Below are 20,507 nucleotides of genomic sequence, written 5' to 3' on the forward strand. Positions count from 1 at the left end.
TGACTTCTGCACAAGACATTCCCGCTTCAAAAACCACAGAAGTGGTGTATGTTTGTGAAAGTTATCTCGCTGAACAAGACGTTAAAAAAAGTAGCATGAACTTGTGTTTGCCACAGAGATTATTTTCTGCATTAATCCAAAATCCAGTGAGGAAAAAAAATCCCAATGGCTTCTTTAGTTGAGGAAGCCGGTGGGACGCTAACTTCCAGGTTTTGGCCTGAATATGAAAACACAACATGGCTGCTGCCAGCAGGAGGCTGGGATGTAAACACATGACCCTCTGAAGCTCCACACTGGACATCTCAACCTCTGCTTCATCTTTTAGAACCCCGACTTCATGAAAGTGCAATACAACATTTTTATTTTCCATTAGAATAAACGTTATCTCCCAACCGACATTGTAAAGAAATTGGAATTTCTCCGGGGTCAAGGAGTGCGCGTCTCTTTTACCCCCCTCCCTTGTCCTGGAGGCGGACTGAAGGTAAACACTCTGATCCACACCGTCAACATGCCGGATGACTTATTTGCTGCATTCATGAATGCCTGTTTGTTTATGTCAGCGTGAGATGCGCGCTCACTTTTTGGTTTAGCGTGTTTGAGTAAGAGAAGACGAGGGTTCTTGTCTGCGACAAATAAAACGACAAGGTACACAGTGTACATGTTTTCACTGCTGCCACTATACAATAAAGGGAGCGCTTCTATAGAGAGACTCCCAGGGGACTACTTTCTGTGTTACAGTCAGACAGCAAGGCAAGTGTTTCATCAAAGTGAGGAGGCTCGTGCTCCTTCACCTGCATTCCACAAACGTCTCCAGAGGTGTGGAGTAAAACTTTATGTCCACCAAAAGTTTTGAGGACTACAAACACCCGCAAAGTGTGAACTAGAGAGGCAGACAGTTATGGATATGAACCAGTGCAAACCATGGATGCATAGAGAACTGGATACAGCGCTGGAGGTGTTGCACCTGTTCATAAAAGTTGCTCAGAGACACATGAGGCGAAATAAAGTTTGACTTAAAAGTATACGCAGATGTTCCGAATGATCTTCTGCATCCATGAGGCCTCAAAGAGAAAGTGTTGTTCATTTTAACCCAGACAGCAACCTCCAGTTCTGCTGATTGAAGCCAATGAGGACGCGTTCTCTCTCCTGACCACCAGGGGGCGACTCCTCTGGTTGTATAGAAGTCTATGCTTCATGTGTTAAAGCTGCATTCTCTCTCCTGACCACCATGGGGTGACTCCTCTGGTTGTATAGAAGTCTATGCTCCATGTGTTAAAGCTGCATTCTCTCTCCTGACCACCAAAGGGTGACTCCCCTGGTTGTATAGAAGTCTATGCTTCATGTGTTGAAGCTGCATTCTCTCTCCTGACCACCAGGGGGTGACTTCTCTGGTTGTATAGAAGTCTATGCTTCATGTGTTAAAGCTGCATTCTCTCTCCTGACCACCAGGGGGTGACTCCTCTGGTTGTATAGAAGTCTATGCTCCATGTGTTAAAGCTGCATTCTCTCTCCTGACCACCAGGGGGCAACTCCTCTGGTTGTATAGAAGTCTATATAAATGACTCTACTTCTCTTCTTCAATACAGCATGATGTTCATTTAGTAAATTATGGTCATTTAGAATCAAACAGACCATAAAGCAGGGGACGCTTTAGGGGCGGGGCTTACTGTGATTGACAGGTCGCTGCCACTACCTTGCTTTAAAGTTGTTTCCTGTGAAAATGCACAAAAAATAAGGAGAAACTTTCCGTATGACATCATACTAATACTTCACATATAGACAATATGTGTTTGACGCTTTACATTAATGCTCAGCGTATTGAATTTAGCACAAAAAATATTCAGTGACAAAAGAAAGATAATATTCCTCTTGTAGCATAGCCATAATGATAAAAAATGTGGAGAGAGAGAGAGAGAGAGAGAGAGAGAGAGAGAGAGAGAGAGAGAGAGAGAGAGAGAGAGAGAGAGAGATGTAGGCTATCTGTATCCAGTAACAGCTGCTGTCGAGGCGTAATGACCTTTTGTCTCCCAGCGGTCAGGTATACGGAGGAGGAGGAGGAGGAGGAAGAAGAGGAGGAGGAGGAGGAGGAGAAGGGGGGAGATTCAGAAGGAGCCGCTTCTTATCGGACTGGTCCCGGACAACAAATGGCCGTGAACCGACAGAGAGGGGGAGTGTGATCCATGGTTTCTATTTTTTTCTTCTCTCTCTCTCTCTCTCTCTCTCTCTCTCTCTCTCTTCCTCTCTCTCTCTCCCTCCCCTCTCTTGCGCGCGACCACAGTGAGCGCTCTCCATCTCCACGCGCACATCGTCGGCGAGAGAGAGGAGCACCGCGCTCTCCGTCCTCTCTCCCTCCTCCACCCCGCGTTTGTCCATCCATCACCCGGCGGAGAGCGATGGGAGCGTCCTGCTGACACCACGGAGCGATACACGCTGAGACCGGGCATGGCTGTGGACGGTAGGCGCTTATTCACCCACAACACCCCGCGTGGAACGAGCCCACAGCACCCATATACCCAATAACCAGTTCAGTTCACTTTGAGGGGGGTTTCTTGTTCATCCGCACGTTTTGGATATTTCCTTTGGGGACATTGTTCTTTTTTTCTTCCACGTTTGTGGTTTGATGTGATTTAAAGTACAGCAGCAGGTAGATGTAGCTTTAGATATTGGAATATATCGATAGCTCAAACCTCCTTTCTGCAAAATGATCCAGGAAAAGTGGAGGAAACCTCCTATCTGCACTCTGTATTTTGCATTTTTCCTTTTTTTTTTAAATGTTGTATTGGGTATCCTTCATATAATTCTGCAAGAAAACAACCCGTTTTTTTTATTGTAATCTAAAAAAAAGTGAATTTTCCAGAGAGGAGGTTTTTGCTCTTCGGCCATCGATATGTACAATTTACTTAATGTTTGTATTAATCTCCTGGATTTCCAGATCAAAATAAAATCATCATGTCAGGTTGTCAAACTCTGAAACTTGTGCAGTGCCACAGTTCAGTGTTTCATCGGTGCCATATTCTGCTTTTTAATTTGCTAAACCATCAAATTATTTATGGAAATCATGATCAGATTCATTAAATTCTTCTGGAGAAGAAGTCCAGCGTCTGTATTCTCTCCGTTGCTCTCTGCACCTGCCTCGGCCGGATGAATTACAAGCTCATGGAGCGCCACAATGAGGAGCGCTCTTTGTTCTACTTCCTTTTGTTTTGTTTAATAATGGAGACTAAATGATGTCAACAGAGGCGCCCTTTTGCACAGAGATAAAACATCTTGTTCTTCAGAAATGTGGAGAAATCAAAGGAGTGGAGCCCCAGGTGCTGAGGGAGGAGCGTTTAATAACCAGACACACACCTGAGCATCATCCAAACCTTTTAAACTAGTCCTATGTAAATACAAGCATATTGTTTGGAAGTGTAGACTATAGGAACATGTATCTTTCTCTTTCGTGTGTTTGGATGGGCGGTGAACTATAACCGCTTTCTCAACTAATCCAATCAATATTTGTGTTCTCAAATGTCAGACAATAGTAAAAAAATGGTTGTCAAAATGTTCAAATAGCACATTTTCCAATGCATTATGAATAAAAAGCAGCAAATCTTCACATTTGAGAAGCTGGAGACTGCAAATATTCGGTAGTTTTGCTTTAAAAACCATTGAAAGTACTTAAATAGTTGCTGATTAGTTTGCTGTTAATTGATAAATTGGCTTATTGTGACCAGGCGTTTCGTTCTTCTCTTGACTCAGATTTCCAAACTTCTCGGTGGATTCTTTGAGACTGTATTTGACTTCGTACCTCCGGGTGCAGAGGACGCTTTGACAAGACCATGGAGTTTTTTACTTTGCATATGGTTCCGTCCCGTTGGCTTTCTTCAACGATGTCTAGCTCGATACGGTCCACGCTCTCTCAGCCGGTGGTAAACACACTGACTGCCTTCTTCAAACACTCTGCTTGTATGATTTATTTTAGAGAAATTTTGTATTTCATATTTTAGAAAAAACAAATGGGGGCAACAGTCTGGAAACCAGACGGCAACCTCCGGTTCTTAAAAGTGAAGACAATGCTTCATGTGTTAAATCTGCATTCTATATACTGAACACCAGGGGGCGACTCCTCTGGTTGTATAGAAGTCTATGCTTCATGTGTTAAAGCTGCATTCTCTCTACTGACCACCAGGGGGTGACTCCTCTGGTTGTATAGAAGTCTATGCTTCATGTGTTAAAGCTGCAGTCTATATACTGAACACCAGGGGGCGACTCCTCTGGTTGTATAGAAGTCTATGCTTCATGTGTTAAAGCTGCATTATCTCTCGTGACCACCAGGAGACGACTCCTCTGGTTGTATAGAAGTCTATATAAATGACTCTACTTCTCTCTTGATGTATTCCCTCAGTAAACATTGTAAACATGAGTTTATGTCTCAATCTCTAGTTTCAAGTCTTCTTCAATACAACATGATGTTCATTTAGTAAATTATGGTCATTTAGAGTCAAACAGACCATAAAGCAGGGGATGCTTTAGGGGCGGGGCTACAAGGTGATTGACAGGTCTGTACCGGAGACGTATACGGCGTCTCTACGTCACTCCTCTTCACTCCAAACATGGTCACTTCCTGTCCAGTGGTTGCAAAATCTGGTTGCCATCTTCTTCTGACGATGTCACATTCCTGCAGCTTAAAGGCTGAAGATATAAAGATATCTCGCCTCCGTCTCCGGCTTCAGGGACCAAGCTGAAAGGCCGTTAACGTTCATTAACATTCTGTGCATCAAAATGTGTACTGCGTAGCTTTTGTTGTTGTTGTTGTTGTTGTTGTTGTTGTTGTTGTTGTCCCGTTATCTCCTCCGTGCTCGGCTGCTGGTGTTTGCTCAGGCGGGCTAACTAACGTAAGAGAAGCCTAATCAGGGCGATAACGTTGGAGCGTCGGTGGGTGTTTCCCATCTGTCCGCCGAGGCAGGTTCCCCTCTTTGTGAGGACGCCCGGTCAGATATGCATATATGCCGAGTGACACATTGTGCTATCTATAATTAATCCATAGTTTACTTAAGCATCATTAATTTACCCGCCGCCTTGGGCAGACAGTGTGCCGTGCCACTTCAACTTTAACGACTGTTTGAGGACGTGCACGGGGTTGTGCTTTTTCAACCAGAACCAGGGAACCAAAAAGAGTCACTGACACACTCGTTGTTTGAGAGGAACTTTTCCAAAATGTTGTGAAGAAGAAGAAGAAACACAAATGGAGGTCGAACTACTTCACATTCCGCTGTGGGACGTCCTGGACTTGGTTTCTTCGGCGTGATAGCGGAGCTGATTGTTGGTGTTGGGCATTGGTTTCCGTTTGTGAGGCGGTCGCTGTTACATTGTTTTCTGGTATAAAAGACATGATCAGATGTTTGCTTCAAAAATCGCCCCAGACATCTGGGTGTCACATCTGAGATGAGCAGCCGTACAAATGATGCTTCTGGCGCTGCGTCGGTCAGCACGTCATCCAGGAGCAGGCACGCTTTCCAGAGGCTCGGCCTGTCGTCTGTTTTCAGGCGTGAGGCGACCGGGGGCTCGAACACACTCAGTGCAGGAGATGCAGGACCACTCAGGCGGCTTTCTGACTCTATTTGTCGACCTGTGCCACAAAACACCTGTTTTTATAATGAAAAATACAGATTGCATTCAATTTGGAGCCATTTGCTTTATATAATTTATGTCATGGTTTTAATTGAATTACATTTTTAGCTGCATTCTCTCTTCTGACCACCAGGGGACGACTCCTCTGGTTGTATAGAAGTATATGCTTCATATGTTAAAGCTGCATTCTCTCTCCTGACCACCAGAGGACGACTCCTCTAGTTGTATAGAAGTATATGCTTCATGTGTTAAAGCTGCATTCTCTCTACTGACCATCAGAGCACGACTCCTCTGGTTGTATAGAAGTATATGCTTCATGTGTTAAAGCTGCATTCTCTCTCCTGACCACCAGGGGGTGACTCCTCTGGTTGTTTAGAAGTCTATGCTTCATGTGTTAAAGCTGCATTCTCTCTCCTGACCACCAGGGGGTGACTCCTCTGGTTGTTTAGAAGTCTATGCTTCATGTGTTAAAGCTGCCTTCTCTCTCCTGACCACCAGAGGACGACTCCTCTGGTTGTATAGAAGTATATGATTCATGTGTTAAAGCTGCATTCTCTCTCCTGACCACCAGAGGACGACTCCTCTGGCTGTATAGAAGTATATGCTTCATGTGTTTAAGCTGCATCCTCTCTCCTGACCACCAGGGGACGACTCCTCTGGTTGTATAGAAGTCTATGCTTCATGTATTAAAGCTGCATTCTCTCTCCTGACCACCAGGGGGCGACTCCTCGGGTTGTATAGAAGTCTATATAAAATGACTCTACTACAGTCCAAATATGCTCACTTCCTGTTCACTGGTTGCAAAAAAACAAGATGGCGACGTCCAAATCGACAAACTCGTGGCTTCATAGCGGCAGTGGATGACGTCACGAAGACGACGTCCACGTCTTGTATACAGTCTATAGTGTGTGTGTGTGTGTGTGTGTGTGCGTGTGTGCGTGTGTGCGTGTGTGTGTGTGTGTGTGTGTGTGTGTGGAAGAGGTTGGCCTGGCTAAGCTCAGCATGCAGGGTATCCGGTGCAGAGAATGCCAGGGTGGCTTCCATTCATCCGTTCAGAGCTCGACATAAGTGCTTACCATCAACCGACAGGCTCTCATGGAGACGAGCGCACAGCTGGAGACAAAGCCCCAAAATAACAACCCATTAATTTATGTCTCTGTGAGCATGTGGGTCGACGGATCGCTGTGAGAGGGTCGATGTTGGAGGATTTTAGCTCCTGAAGGGGAGACACGATACCGGTGAATAGGGCAAAAATATTTAACTCAGATACCATGAAGCTTCACCACTTCATTACTGACATTAAGGAAAGGGGGGAAGATTTATTGTATTAACATTTTTCTGTGTTATGTTGGTGTAAATGGTGTAAAAAAACCTGTTTATATATATATATATATATATATATATATATATATATATCTATATATATATATATATATATATATATATATATATAACTGTGTGTCGAGCACTTTTTCTTGTTGTGTTTAAGGAACCGTCACCCGTCTGGCCTGTTGTTAACCCTTAAACCGAACCTCCTGAACTGCCTCACACACACACACACACACACACACACACACACACACACACACACACACACACACACACACACATACACACACACACACACACACACACACGGCCCTTCTTCAGATCGGGGTCACGAAGTCGGGCGCTCATTCAACTACGAAACAATCGTCCCCCTTTCCCAGCGAGGACTTGTTTTTTAGTCCATATGTGTGTTTACGTCTGTGTGTGTGTGTGTGTGTGTGCGCGTGTGTGTGTGTGTGTGTGTGTGAACATGCAGATGAAGCAGAAGGGAGAAGCCAGCCCCTCAGTGGGTGTGACGATGGGGGAGGCTTGTGTGTGTAACACACCCTTCGTTGTTTTGCCTGCTGCTGCCTCCTTTTGGCTCCAAACACCAGTTGTTTCTCCAGTAAAGCAACATAGTGTGTTAACCCCCTCAGTTACACATGCACAGTGGGGTTTTATGTGTGTGTGTGTGTGTGTGTGTGTGTGTGTGCTCCCTCCCGTCATCCATCATCGCCTCTCTGATCCGCCCTTCAGCTGCACCTATAAACCGCCTCAGTTCTCCAGAGCGTCCCGACAAGACCGATGAAGATCGAGCGCACGTCTTAAAAGGTTAAAGGGTATTTTCTTTTCTTTATTACAACTCAGGTCTGATATATGTCTTTTTTTTTACTGCTCACGGTCGCATTAAAGGGACAAAAATCAATAATGCACATGGTTCATCTCTTACCTGTCCATGTAGTTCGGTGTTCTGCGTTCCTCCAATGAAACGGGACGGGGCGGTGCTCGGCTTATGGAGCTCAAAGCACCAAAGAAAATACTTTTATTACCAGAAATCTCAAGACAATCACGTGCCACACATATACCCAATCATTCATTATGAGTTTGCACTATTTGTGTTGTTTACAACCTACAGAACACTTGACTTGTTTATAGACATTATAGCACTTATTTTATTGTTGGCCATATAGATTTATAGTCACACCTATTGTGTATTTATACCTATTCCCTTGTATCTTGTGAGAGGAGCGTGTTGCGTTCCTGCAGGAACTATTTTCTTTCGACCAATAGTTCCTACATGACACTTCTCACAAACAAGGATAGTGGATTATCTTGATTTTACCGGTTTATTGATTTTTTTTTATTGGAGAGAAGACAAAATGGAAAATCGGTGGCGATCGCTTTTCTGACTTGACTTACATTTGGTGACTGTGGCGAAAACTCGGGAAATAAGTTGCAATCAACAGGAATTACCCTTAAATAATAAGCCTTGTACCTCAGGATGAGGGCACTTAACACCGCTCGCTGTAATAGAAAAACACTTTTATTCAAATTCATGAAACATTCATGAGAGTTTGCGTTGATGGAGGACATTTTCAATGAGCTACTGATCTAATGGATTTGTCAAGTGCTCACCTCTGACCTCAGTGTGCATGGCGGGGGTGATGGACAGCGGGTGATCCTGTAGATAAGCCGGTCCTGCAGGCCTCTCAGAGAGGGATGGAGTGGTACAAGAGGAGAGTCCACCTCAGCAGCGGATTAACACCAGAGATTCTGTTCTGAGGCGTCACACTTTAACCGCTACGCTAACGCTAGCGCAACCGTCTCTTTAATACCTCACAGAAATGACAAGGCTCCACGGGTTCTGATCCAATGCCCTTGTACCGGGTCCGACTTCTCCCACCACCTCTTTCCTTCCTTCCTCCCTTCCTTCCTTCCTCTCCCTGAATTAGAGTGCGCACAGGCCCATATCCAATTTCTCTCCTTTAATTAGCCTTCTGCACCGGCAGAGGCATCAAGGGAGAGGGGCTGAAAGGGTACAGGGATGGATGAAGAAGAGAAATGTAATTTTTCTGAAGGATTGGACTAATTAGGTGTAATTTCATACTGGGGTCGTATCCCTGATGCATCCAACTGTTGGTACTTACTGACTTCATGCTCGTCTCTCTCCTGCTCGCTGCATCTTTTCCTTCAGATCGATTTAATCAATGCGCTCTGGCCTCTCGGATAAAAGAGTTTTGTGTGCTTTTTCTTTCCCGTCCCCGGCTATAATTACGTTAATGTCACCGTAATTAGTCAATTCACCATTTGTGAATATTCTTGATCTGCATCATTACCGTCCGTCCTGAGAAAAACGCAAAAGAAATAGAAGTAGAACATGAGCAGAACGGACGTTCCCTTTTTAAATCCACGCAGCGGGACGGTCGGAGAGGCGGCCATTTTTATCTTCATTGTAGCGGGCGGACGTACGTGGAACGAATCAAGCGAGAAGTGAAGAAGTGACGTCACGAAGAGTCAGAGAGTCAAACTGAACTCAATGCTTCTTCCACACACAGAGCTATCGGCTCATTTCCTGTCACCTGTACAGCATTGAAGCATGGTGGAGCTAGCAGGCTAAGCTAGTGAACTAGCAGACTAAGCTAGTGAGCTAGCAGGCTAAGCTAGTGAGCTGGCAGGCTAAGCTAGTGAGCTGGCAGGTTAAGCTAGTGAGCTAGCTGGCTAAGCTAGTGAGCTAGCAGGCTAAGTCCACCACGCTGTAATGCTACTCTGGTTACAGAAATTGAACCATGTTGCAAAAACATTTGGTGACGCTGCTTTTAGCCCTTTAGAGGGTGGATTTAGATATTTTTGGCAACACAAAATGTATTAAATCTGGCTTTTATGTGGTGTTTTATAATAATGTTTTTCGTATTATTACGATTACGATTTTCTCCAGTGTTTTTATGCTACGGTTTTAGTATTTATTTCTTATTTTATTGCGCTCTAATTGAACCTTTGACTGTTTTAGCGTGATACTTTTTAAATTTTTTTATTTATATATATTTCTCAACTTAATTTACATTAATCTCTTTGTCTCACTATCGTGTCATTCATTTGTAAAGCACTTTGAACTTGATTAGCTTTCTCTTTTAATAAAGGTGCCATATCAATAAAACCTGATTGATAACGGTTCCCATCGCGCTCGCTAACTAGCCGACCGTCCGCCTCCTTTTACGGAACCGCTGTCACCAAAACAACTATAACAACAATCGCCATTTTTTTTTGTACGAGTGTTCGATGCCGGTTCTACTACTATTCTATATCGATGGATGGCGGCGAAGCGTGACGAGGCGTCCTCAGTCTCATCCTTGGCCAGATGTCTTTCAGCATGCAGTTTCAAGGAGAACACACACACACACACACACCCACGCGCCATCCTTCCCATTAGACTCCGCTAGACAAACAGTCTAATTAAGTGTGAGCTTTTCACTCTTTTGTTAATAGGTTGGCCTGCTCCTCCCACCGAGTGCCGGGGGGTCAGCGGGGCCCGCGGCACAGATTGCCCATTAAACCAAATGGCTGATGGCCCCCGGCCTCACCGTAACAAGGCCGACACCCGCACACACTCAGGAGCGCTAGTCACGTTCAGCCGGCGACCGCCGCCGAGGAAAAAAAAAGCAATTACATTGCCGCTTGCAATCTTGAACGCAGGATCTGTGACAGGTTTGATCTGCATGTGAGACGGTTTGTATGCACATACAAAAAAGCATGTGTGTGTGTGTGTGTGTGTGTGTGTGTGTGTGTGACTCTGAAATTGAACATGTTTCAGGCTCATTCCGACCCATCGGTCATACCTTTCTTCCAAAAATAGAAAATCAATTTTGCCTCTCTTATCTGCCTCTTTCTCTCTGCTCCTCCTCTCGCTGCTCCAGACTAGATTTCACACATTTGTTTTGTTTTGTTTTGTTTTTGTTTTAATCGTCCTACCTCCACACGGTTCACCTTCTGGTGCATATTTCCTGGTGCACATTCTCTCTCTCTCAGTTGGTTTTCAGGGACTCGCGCGCTCTCTCGTAACACCTTTCATTGCCGGTTTTGCGGTGCTGACTCCTCCCTCACGATTCTTAACCCCGCCCCCTTTGTGTGTGCTCACTTTTATAGCTTTGTGTGCAGTGTTTGGCCAACAGTAGTCGTGCAACGGATCATAAAACTCATGGGAAAATGGGAGCAAATATAACTTTCACAGATCTCTGATCACGTTTCTCCTTGCCGGCAATACTAATTGTTCATCATTGATCCATATTGGTAGATACAGATCACTTTGTTGTTTGAGTATCGCAGCTCGTCTACAAGATCCAGACGATTGTTTTTTTTGCCGCCGCTCTGAAGTCTGTAAACCATCAGAAATGTCCAAATGTTATACTTTTACTTTGTTAAAGTCATTTATAGTGTTTTCTTGATAAAAAGACTATGCAAATGATGAGAAAATTAAAACAAATCTTGTTATGAGCAGTTTTAATGATGTGTTATTAGAGGTTATTGTAAACAGCTCTTAATTCATCTTTATTTATGTTATTTCATGCATCGATGATGTAACGTCTCCTTCAAACAACTTGTTCATGTTAATCACCGACACATGAAAACATTGTAATGTAACGTCGGCCAATATTCATTTTCACTGGCTGAGGTCTGCTGTATTTTATTGCTATGTATAATTAATATTGCTCATATTTTGCACTTAGATTCTGTGCTTGTTATCGCTGATATTTATCATCCCTTATCTCATTCTGAATACTCTTTAATACAAAGCACCACTTGAGGTTGACGCAACTACTATTTCCTGAGTGAAGATGAAGAATCTTAATGTATTTTACCAACGTCATTCATTTTTTTTTATCACACTTTCACTGCTTTTGTTGACAGTTTTTCATGTTTATTCTCATCCTGCAACATCCCTCTCTCTCTCTCTCTCGTGTCACTTACCTATGCTTTCTCTCTGGAGTTACATAAAAAAAGCTTCTTTCCAATCACGTCGAAACCCACAATCTGCTGCATACTTATTGACAAAATGAGATTTTCACTTAGCAAACTTTCCCCTATTTCTCTCTCCCGCTGAGCCCGGAGGCTGAGATGTATAAAAGCCATATGGCACTCTGAGGAAACGTCTCACGCCATGTCAAATAGATATTGCAGTAGATTTACGACACGCTGGAGCTACGTGGATATTTCAGTAGTGTAATGCGACGTGCAGGTTTCTGTTAGCGTGTGTTCGTATAAGCTGATTTTCTGCCTTTCAGCTATAAAATAAGAACCTACTCTGATTTTTTTAATGTCACAGCCTCCAGGAAAACGTCCTGGAGGCTGAACAGCTCCCTTTCAGCCTAAATGTAGCCCACTACCTCATGTGTGCCCTTCTTCCTATTAAATGATTCACTCTCAGAAAGACATCGGGGCTTCGATGCCGGAGGCCGTCGCCGCGACAACATCCACAGGTTACATCTTACAAAAAATTCATTCCTGATTTGTAAGCTGGAATTCTTCCTTCTCGATGTCAGCGTTTTTTCTTCCCGGTTGTTCTGATCCTCTGAGCTTCCTTTACATCGTGCGGTGGGAAAAACCGTCTGCCTGCTGCACTCTTTGTGTAGAATAATGCTCTTTAGAGCGTCCGCACCCTTTTGACCTGATTTTTTTGTTGAAATCCACTGAGACATGCGGCTGTTGTGCCTTATCCGTCGATTAGCAGGGATTTGTCCCGTGAAAGTGGGAGATGGAAGCAGCGGGATGTGATCTCCTAAGTGCTGCGGTGGTCACAAAAGGCCTCGGGGCTGCAAAAAAAAAACACAAAATATATTAAAAGAAATCCTGCAGCGATGCTTGTGCAGCCATGTATATTTTGACTCTGTGCACGCACCCGGGGCAACGCAAGACTTTTGCACATCCTGACAGTTGCTATGAGGAACACACAGCCATCAGTTTGAGCCCCAATATATATCGCCCTAAAAGTAGTTACTTCCTCTCATTCCACTTCATCTGGTTTGGTCTTGTCCTCCAGGTTTTACACAGAGCTTTGCGCCAGAAATAGTTGTTTTTATTCTTCTTATCTTCTTCCTCATTGAGCTCTGGATGACAGACGTAGAAAGTGGAAGCAGGACCGGAACCCATTGTCGGGAGGCAGGCGAGGTTACAGCGGCCGTCAGTCAGCGTTAGTGGGGGCGGGCTCTAAGCTGTCACCCGGCGCCTCGGTCTCGCCCTACATATCAGGTCACTGGTGCTCTGCAGGCTTTGGGTGTTGGCAGGAGCAAACACACACACACACACACACACACATTACACACACAACTTAAACGCACACACTTCAGGCCGCCGCGTGCACACAGTTACACTTGCAGACTGAGAGAAAGAAGCTTTTCTAAGTTTGTAAGAATCTCTGCGTCGTCAAAAAGCAAAAACTTTAGAAAACTTCTTTGGAAGCCTCTGTCGTGGGTGAGAGATTCAAGAAGTGCAAGATCTGGTTGGAAGAGGTGCAGCTAATTTGGATGAAATTGAAGTAATTAAGGGGTTGCATAATAATAAAACTCCTCTCGCTTGTCCTCTCTCATCTAACGTGAAAATGGCTCCAATGCGGTAACACGAGGATAGATGTAATGGCTCAGACGTGTGTGTGTGTGTGTGTGTGTGTGTGTGTGCAGGGCTGCTCACACATGTGCTGTTCATGCCCCATCGTTAACAAGATGTCTGTGAGGGGTAATTGGAGTGTGTTTAAGTCTACTTGGTTTTCTCAAACCTCTCGAGCTAAATGCTTCAGATCCCGGCTGCTCTCCTCCGAAAAATAATGCGGCGTAACTCGTTTTATGTATTTCATCCACGTATTCTCGAAGGAGGAACTTTAAAGACAGCTGAAGCTCATCGTAAACGTTGCTGGACTTGCGTAGGAAGTGCGTGATCATAATAAGATCAGAATAAGATGAGACGATCATTCATGAGTCCCACAGCGGGGACATTTAATGCCATGATTTTATTAAAGTTGCACAACCTAGATTTCAAGAAACTGATCTTGAAAACAACGTAATGTGAGCCTGGCACGACACAGAATAAATCCATAATAAATATATTATATTAAAATTATTTTGTGGACCCCCTGACGGAGGGCCACGGCACACTTTGAGACTCACTGGAATAGAGAGAAGGAACAAGAACTGGTTTGAAACAGAAGTACTGAAATCACTGTGACACACACACACACACACACACACAGACACACACACGATGCTTCATTGGTGGGTCGCCATGAAGAGCCTCTCCTTCACTGTAGAGCGACATCTGGCGCCATTAGAAGTCAACATCAGGGGAGTTATCAATAGAGCTGATCGTGTTTGAGGACCTGACACTGATGGTGGCTGTGATGTATCTGGAGAAGGAAGTAGTTCCCAAATTACCTCATTACATTGACTAATAGCGTAGCGTTTGTTTTTTAAAGACAGTTTCTATCTACTGCAGCTGTGTGCATGGAAGCCGGTTCAATCGCACTGATAAGTGAGATTGTTGATGTCGTTTTCACACCAAACACAAAGTAGATTTTTGCCTGCTTGTGTTCCATCAGCCACGACCGCCCTTTGCACGTGTTGTTGAAGTCCCAGAAATCAAAACGCCGTCGTGTCCGGGCGCATAAACGCCGTAAAGTTCATCAGGCAATGTTCACTGTTTCAGGCCACGCGTCGGCTGGTTAAAACACATTTTGCTGTGATTAAATTGCAATAAACTGATAAAAAATGATATAAAAGGATGCTGAAATAACTACATGATGATGCTGACTTGTAAAAAGTATGAATTTGTGCTTTGTCTGGTCGGTCTGCAAGACAACAACTTTTAAAATGCTTGTTTTCTGAATGGAGTTTGGCTCCCTTGGTGCGAGGCTATGCTATGCTATGCTACGCTATGCTATTGTAGCCGCTCCATCAACGCTCAAAATAATGACGTCAAGGCAGAAATACAGCAGCGACCACAATAATCCATAGACAGTTTATGGCTATATATATATATATATATATATATATATATATATATATATATATATATGTGTGTGTGTGTATATATATACACACTACACAAATACACATACACACACATATACACAGATTTTTGTCTATAGAATATATAATATGACGTACCAGCGTAGACTTCAGCGCCACGCAAATAATTCATGATAACAGCATTATCGCAATATCTATGAAATGTTTTGAAAATATAATAAAACAAATGTATCAGTGAAAGTCTCTTTTTGGCAAATTAATACGATTTTAAATGCGAGTGAAGGGAGGTGGAGAAAGAGAGAGTCTGTTACCACAACTTTACGTATACAATGATGTAAGAAGTGTGTTATTAATATGATAGCAATATTAAGATTCTAAATATCACGGTTATCATCAACACCGGTACATCACGACACTCCTAGAAAACACAATGCGTATATCATCTTTATATATATATATATATATATATATATATATATATATATATATATATATATATATATATATATATATATCAACCTTAATACAGTTAAATAAACATTTAGTGTTGCTTGAACTACATATTATATTAGAAGATTAGTAACACACTCATGTCTATGAGATAAATATGAAGCTGCAAACACGGTTAGCTTAGCTTAGCATAAAGAGCTAGGCTGGGTCTATACAAAAAATACAACCACAGTACAAGCATCTCCAATACTCGTTAACTAATTAACACGTTATCATGAGATACGCCGCTGGATTGCTAAATGCTGGGAAAAAAAGAAAATAGGTATAAATGTCAGCACTGCGCCTTTAAGAAAAAACAAACGGTGGAAGGAAAAGAGGAGCGATGAATGGAAGACAGTGCGAGTGTGTTTAGAGTAAAAGGATTGAGATGGAAAGCAGAGTAGAAAGCTTCCCTTGGGTTGGTTCGGCCCGGACGAGAAGCTCCTGCTGGGACTTCATGTGCATTGATGTGTGTGTGTGTTCGCCTGTGTGTGTGTGTGTGTGTGTGTGTGTGTGTGTGTGTGTGTGTGTGTGTGTGTGTACAAGGGCTCGCTTTGATTCCTCTTCCTGTTTCATCCCTACTGCCTGCTTTGTACCAGCTGCTGTCCGCTATGTTACCTGACAGCACAGCCTCTGGCAACCGTGTGTGTGTGTGTGTGTGTGTGTGTGTGTGTGTGTGTGTGTGTGTGTGTGTGGAGGAGGAGGGGTAATTGGCATGTCCATCTGACTGAAAGGCCTGGATGAAGTGGCGACGCAGGAGAAGACATGATAACACGCCAATTAGGCCGAGAAGGACGGACGGACCCCTAAATCTGCACAGCGTGCAGCCGAGTCCGGCGGAGACAGGTGGGGCGGCGGGGAGCAGCGGGAGGTAATTGGTCTCGCTGTTCAGGATGAAAAAAAACAGGGAACGCCGCTGCAGGAAGTGGACCAAACACACCTGAATAAGTTGTGCACACAGACCATGCGCTCTCCCACTGAGGGCGTCTGCTGCACCAGGGGGCGACTCCTCTGGTTGTATAGAAGTCAATGCTTCATGTGTTAAAGCTGCATTCTCTCTCATGTCCACCAGGGGCGACTCCTCTGGTTGTATAGAAGTATATGCTTCATGTGTTAAAGCTGCATTCTCTCTCCTGACCACCAGGGGGCGACTCCTCTGGTTGTATAGAAGTCTATGCTTCATGTGTTAAAGCTGCATTCTCTCTCCTGACCACCAGGGGCGACTCATCTGGTTGTATAGAAGTCTATGCGTCATGTGTTAAAGCTGCATTCTCTCTCCTGACCACCAGGAAGTGACTCCTCTGGTTGTATAGAAGTCTATGCGTCATGTGTTAAAGCTGCATTCTCTCTCCTGACCACCAGGGGGCGACTCCTCTGGTTGTATAGAAGTCTATATAAATTACTCTACTTCTCTCTTGATTCATTCCCTCAGTAAACACTGTAAACATGAGTTTATGTCTTAACTTCTGGTTGAAAATATAAGATGGCGACGACCAAAATGCTCCAACTCAGGGCTTCAAAACGAAATTCCACACGAAACACGTTTGTGAGTTTTTTACGCATCTTTTTCAGCTTTTGCCGGCAAAGTTTTAGGAAGTGGAGAATATGGAGTTATTCTGTGTTGGATAGTTTTTTGCCAGTGCAGGTCTCCCCTCACCTGTCTCTGTGTGGCCCACTGCCACCACCTTTTCATCTGCTACCCACCTTTCCTCTCTCTCTCTCGCTCTCTCTCTCGCTCTCTTTCCGCCCCCTCCGGGAAAGATTAGAGGCAGCCTCCTGGATCACGTCACACAGGAGCACAACAAACTTTTTGGGAAACTTCAAAGCTCTGGGTTATATTTCCGTTGGCTGACAGAAGAAGCACCTCCACCTCCACCTCCACCGCCGCCGCCGCCGCGCTGCTGTTTCTAATCAAGTATGCAGCTTACGGATCTACAAACTAACTCCCTGTCTGCACATTTCCATTCCCTCCTCGTCTATCCGAGCTTCAGATTCATCGGCACATTTCCCTTCTCTCTCTCTCTGTTTACTCTCAGCTTCTGTGGAGCATTAACTTTTATCTTTTTCTTCTCTCCGTCAGCCCCTCCCCCCCCCGCTGTCCATTCAATAAGCCCTTTCTTTTTCCATTCCTCTTTATTTTTCTTTCATCCCCTCGTCCCGGATGCTTTTGTGCGGACGCGGGAACGGTGTCGAGCGGATTATCAGCCGACTCGCAACGGTCATTTATTCATCTCTTTGTTTGCCGATCCTCGGTCCTCGGTAACCTTTGTCGTTCGTGGACATTTGTGCGTGCCGATCGACTGGCTTTTATTTATTTTTCTCGCCACGCTACGTCGCTCAGACGTTTTGTTTCCCCCCCCCGTCTCTGAGCAGTGACGCACATGTGCAAACAAAAGCAGAGCACTACTGATTTTCATGGAGATTCAATAAAGTATTGAGTCCCAGAGTCCAAACCCCGCCTCCACACATCCCGGTCTCGCTCACCCGGCCACCGCGTGAGTGCACCGCATCGATCTGCAGACCGCGTGTGACGATGGCAACGGACCCCGCAGTCCATTCGGGCTTTGGACTCCACTCGGAGCCGGCGGTTCGATGCTCAGCAGACAGAGCGCGGTGGATCCCTGCTGGACGGCCCTGCAGGCCTTCGCTGAAGGTGTTTGTTAAACGCGAGGATCCAGCGAGAAAAATGCTTCTCTAATTCCAATTTAGAGAAGAATGGAGAGATAATGACCAAAGCCTGTTTGTCTGAGCGCTTGAATCACTTCAGAGTTCATTAGCGGGCCGTCTGGCTCGTGAATGATCAGCTCAAACGGCACTTGAAAAACAAAAGATTATGTTTTGATATTAAAACGCGTGCAGACAGGGTTGCTTGCTTAATGACTTCCTGCTGGTAATTCAGCGTTTGTGCCTTTTATGAGGCCAGACGTTAACATTTTAATATTTTTTGTACCAAAACGGCCGTTAATCCCTTCAGGCAGAACATTTCTTTTGTCACCTCAGGGGGGAACAGCTGTAAACAGACACTAAATATTTAAAAAAGCCAATTTTGTCTAAGCCGAGAAGTTTGTGTGCGCTTTGTGTTGTTTCCTCGAGTAGAACTGCAGAGGAGGAAGTTTTTTAGTGACAGATAAACTGCCTAGAGACGGTTTAGATCAGAGCGTAAATCGAGATTTGAAAGCTGAGGAATAATAATATAATGTGTTATTCTTATGTGACGGCTGGAGTGACTGTGAGTCCACATGTGCAGAAGAACATGATCTCTTCTACTTCCTTTCTTTTCATTGCATTTACACGTCACCTCACATTACTAGACAACAAAAAACAACAACAAATAAGTAAAAAAACAAAACATAAATCGAACAAAAACCATCATCCTCCATATTTAACCTACTACCGTAAAAGTTGGGTTACAAGCCGCTACTACGTTCGGTCGGTGTCCTCGCTAGTTCCCCGCTATAGCCAGCTAGCGCTACTGATAGTTCCCCGCTAACTTCCGCTAGCTCTCCACTAGCTCTCGCTAGTTCCCTGACAACCACCGAAGGTAGCGTGACCAGCCCCGGCTCGACGCCCGACTCAGGCAGAGGGGATACGGGGAGTAGCAGCAGCAGCGGGGAGCTAGCAGCAGCACTAGCTAGCAGCAGCGCTAGCTTGCTACAGCGGGGACAACCACCGAAGGTAGTAGCGGCTTGTTACCCGGCTTTTACGGTATACCAATTGTATTTATCTCATTCTTACCACCATTTTATTTTTAATTCATACAGACCACAACATAATTGCAGATCAGGAAACCCCATAGTATGTCCGTCAAAACCATTAAATCATAATAAATATAAACATCTGAGCTCTCGCGACTCTGCAAGACAAAGTGTAAAAAACTTCGGACTTTGGCGTCAACCATTTGATTTCTTGCACTTGACCTTTCGCGATATGAAATCCTTCAACCAGTTAGCCGCGGGGCATCTCAACCTTTATGATGCTCGCTCGTGGATATCACCGCCGTGTGAATTTAAAACGACCGATTTAATGTAATTTCCCCCCAAATGTTTGCACTCTTATCTCCTCCGATGCAACGATCCGTCTGGAGGTCCTGAGCTAATTTGAATTGATTTGTCGGGTTTTTATTGGCTGTGTATGATTGAGCAGAGGAGTGGCAGCGCGTGAAGTGGATTGATCATCTGATTACCGCTATAAGTTAGGCTGGCTTGTCGAATAATAATTCAATATCTCATAAACAACATCATGCAAATGAACACGGATATCGTGCGCCCTTGAAGTGCTCTGGCAGTTTAAAGCGGCTTCTTGTTTTTTACGATGGATTCATTATTCAAATGCAGCAAAACGGGAGCTGCAAGTGGATGATGTCAGGGTCGAACGTTTGCAACACATTTCAAATTCTGCTGAAAATGCAGAGTGGGTTTTAGTTGCAGAGATGTGGAGAAAAATATCACTTTTGTTTCATTTAAAAGGGGTTTGTAGGAACAGTCCAACCTGAAATCAAAAACATTTTTTTTTTCTCTTATTGGTAGTGCTATTTATTATATTAATCTAGACTGATAAATATTGGGACAGGGGGTGCACAACCAATACAAAATGAATCTAATACAAACAATGTATTTCTGCAGATATCAAGCTTTTGCTGTAGAATGAGCACAAAGGGGGAAATTATAGAGTCCATCCTAATAAAACATTTGCCAATGTCAATATCCGTTCCTACCACATCTACCTGCATTAAGACAGGGAGTCAATGCCAGAGTCGTAAAGCCCGCCCATTACTTGATTTGATTGGATGCCTCGGTCAAGTGTGAAATTGACGAGCGGAGCGACTCCGACATTGGAAAAGAAGGAGACGGAGTTCTAGTGACGCGTCTCGGGGAGATCAGTCAAACAAAACGTTTGTTAGGATTAGGTAATGATCGTAAAATACTTCGTTAGGATTAGGAAAAGATCATGAAATACTCAAGTTTGGTTTAGGAAATGATCTTAAAATACTGAAGTTAGGATTAGGAAAAGATCATGAAATACTTAGCTAGTTTAATACAAGATCGTGAAATAGTTTGGTTAAGGAAAATATCTTAAAATACATCAAAT

At 44.1% G+C, this 20,507-nt stretch overlaps 1 protein-coding gene across 1 annotated transcript in view; it reads left to right on the top strand.

Moving 5' to 3' along the window:
• Window positions 1-18,011: 18,011 nt before the first annotated feature.
• LOC306743406 (sterile alpha motif domain-containing protein 10-like) overlaps window positions 18,012-20,507 on the top strand; it is a gene marked incomplete at its 5' end in the record, with an annotated part of 40,586 nt that continues 38,090 nt past the window's right edge. Inside the window, one exon of the mRNA XM_079225909.1 lies at window positions 18,012-18,072. Within this exon, the coding sequence (XP_079082035.1) occupies window positions 18,012-18,072 (61 nt within the window). The remainder of the gene's footprint in view (window positions 18,073-20,507) is intronic.

Source organism: Taurulus bubalis (assembly GCF_910589615.1).
Source record: "Taurulus bubalis genome assembly, chromosome: 11".
Lineage (NCBI taxonomy): Eukaryota > Metazoa > Chordata > Actinopteri > Perciformes > Cottidae > Taurulus > Taurulus bubalis.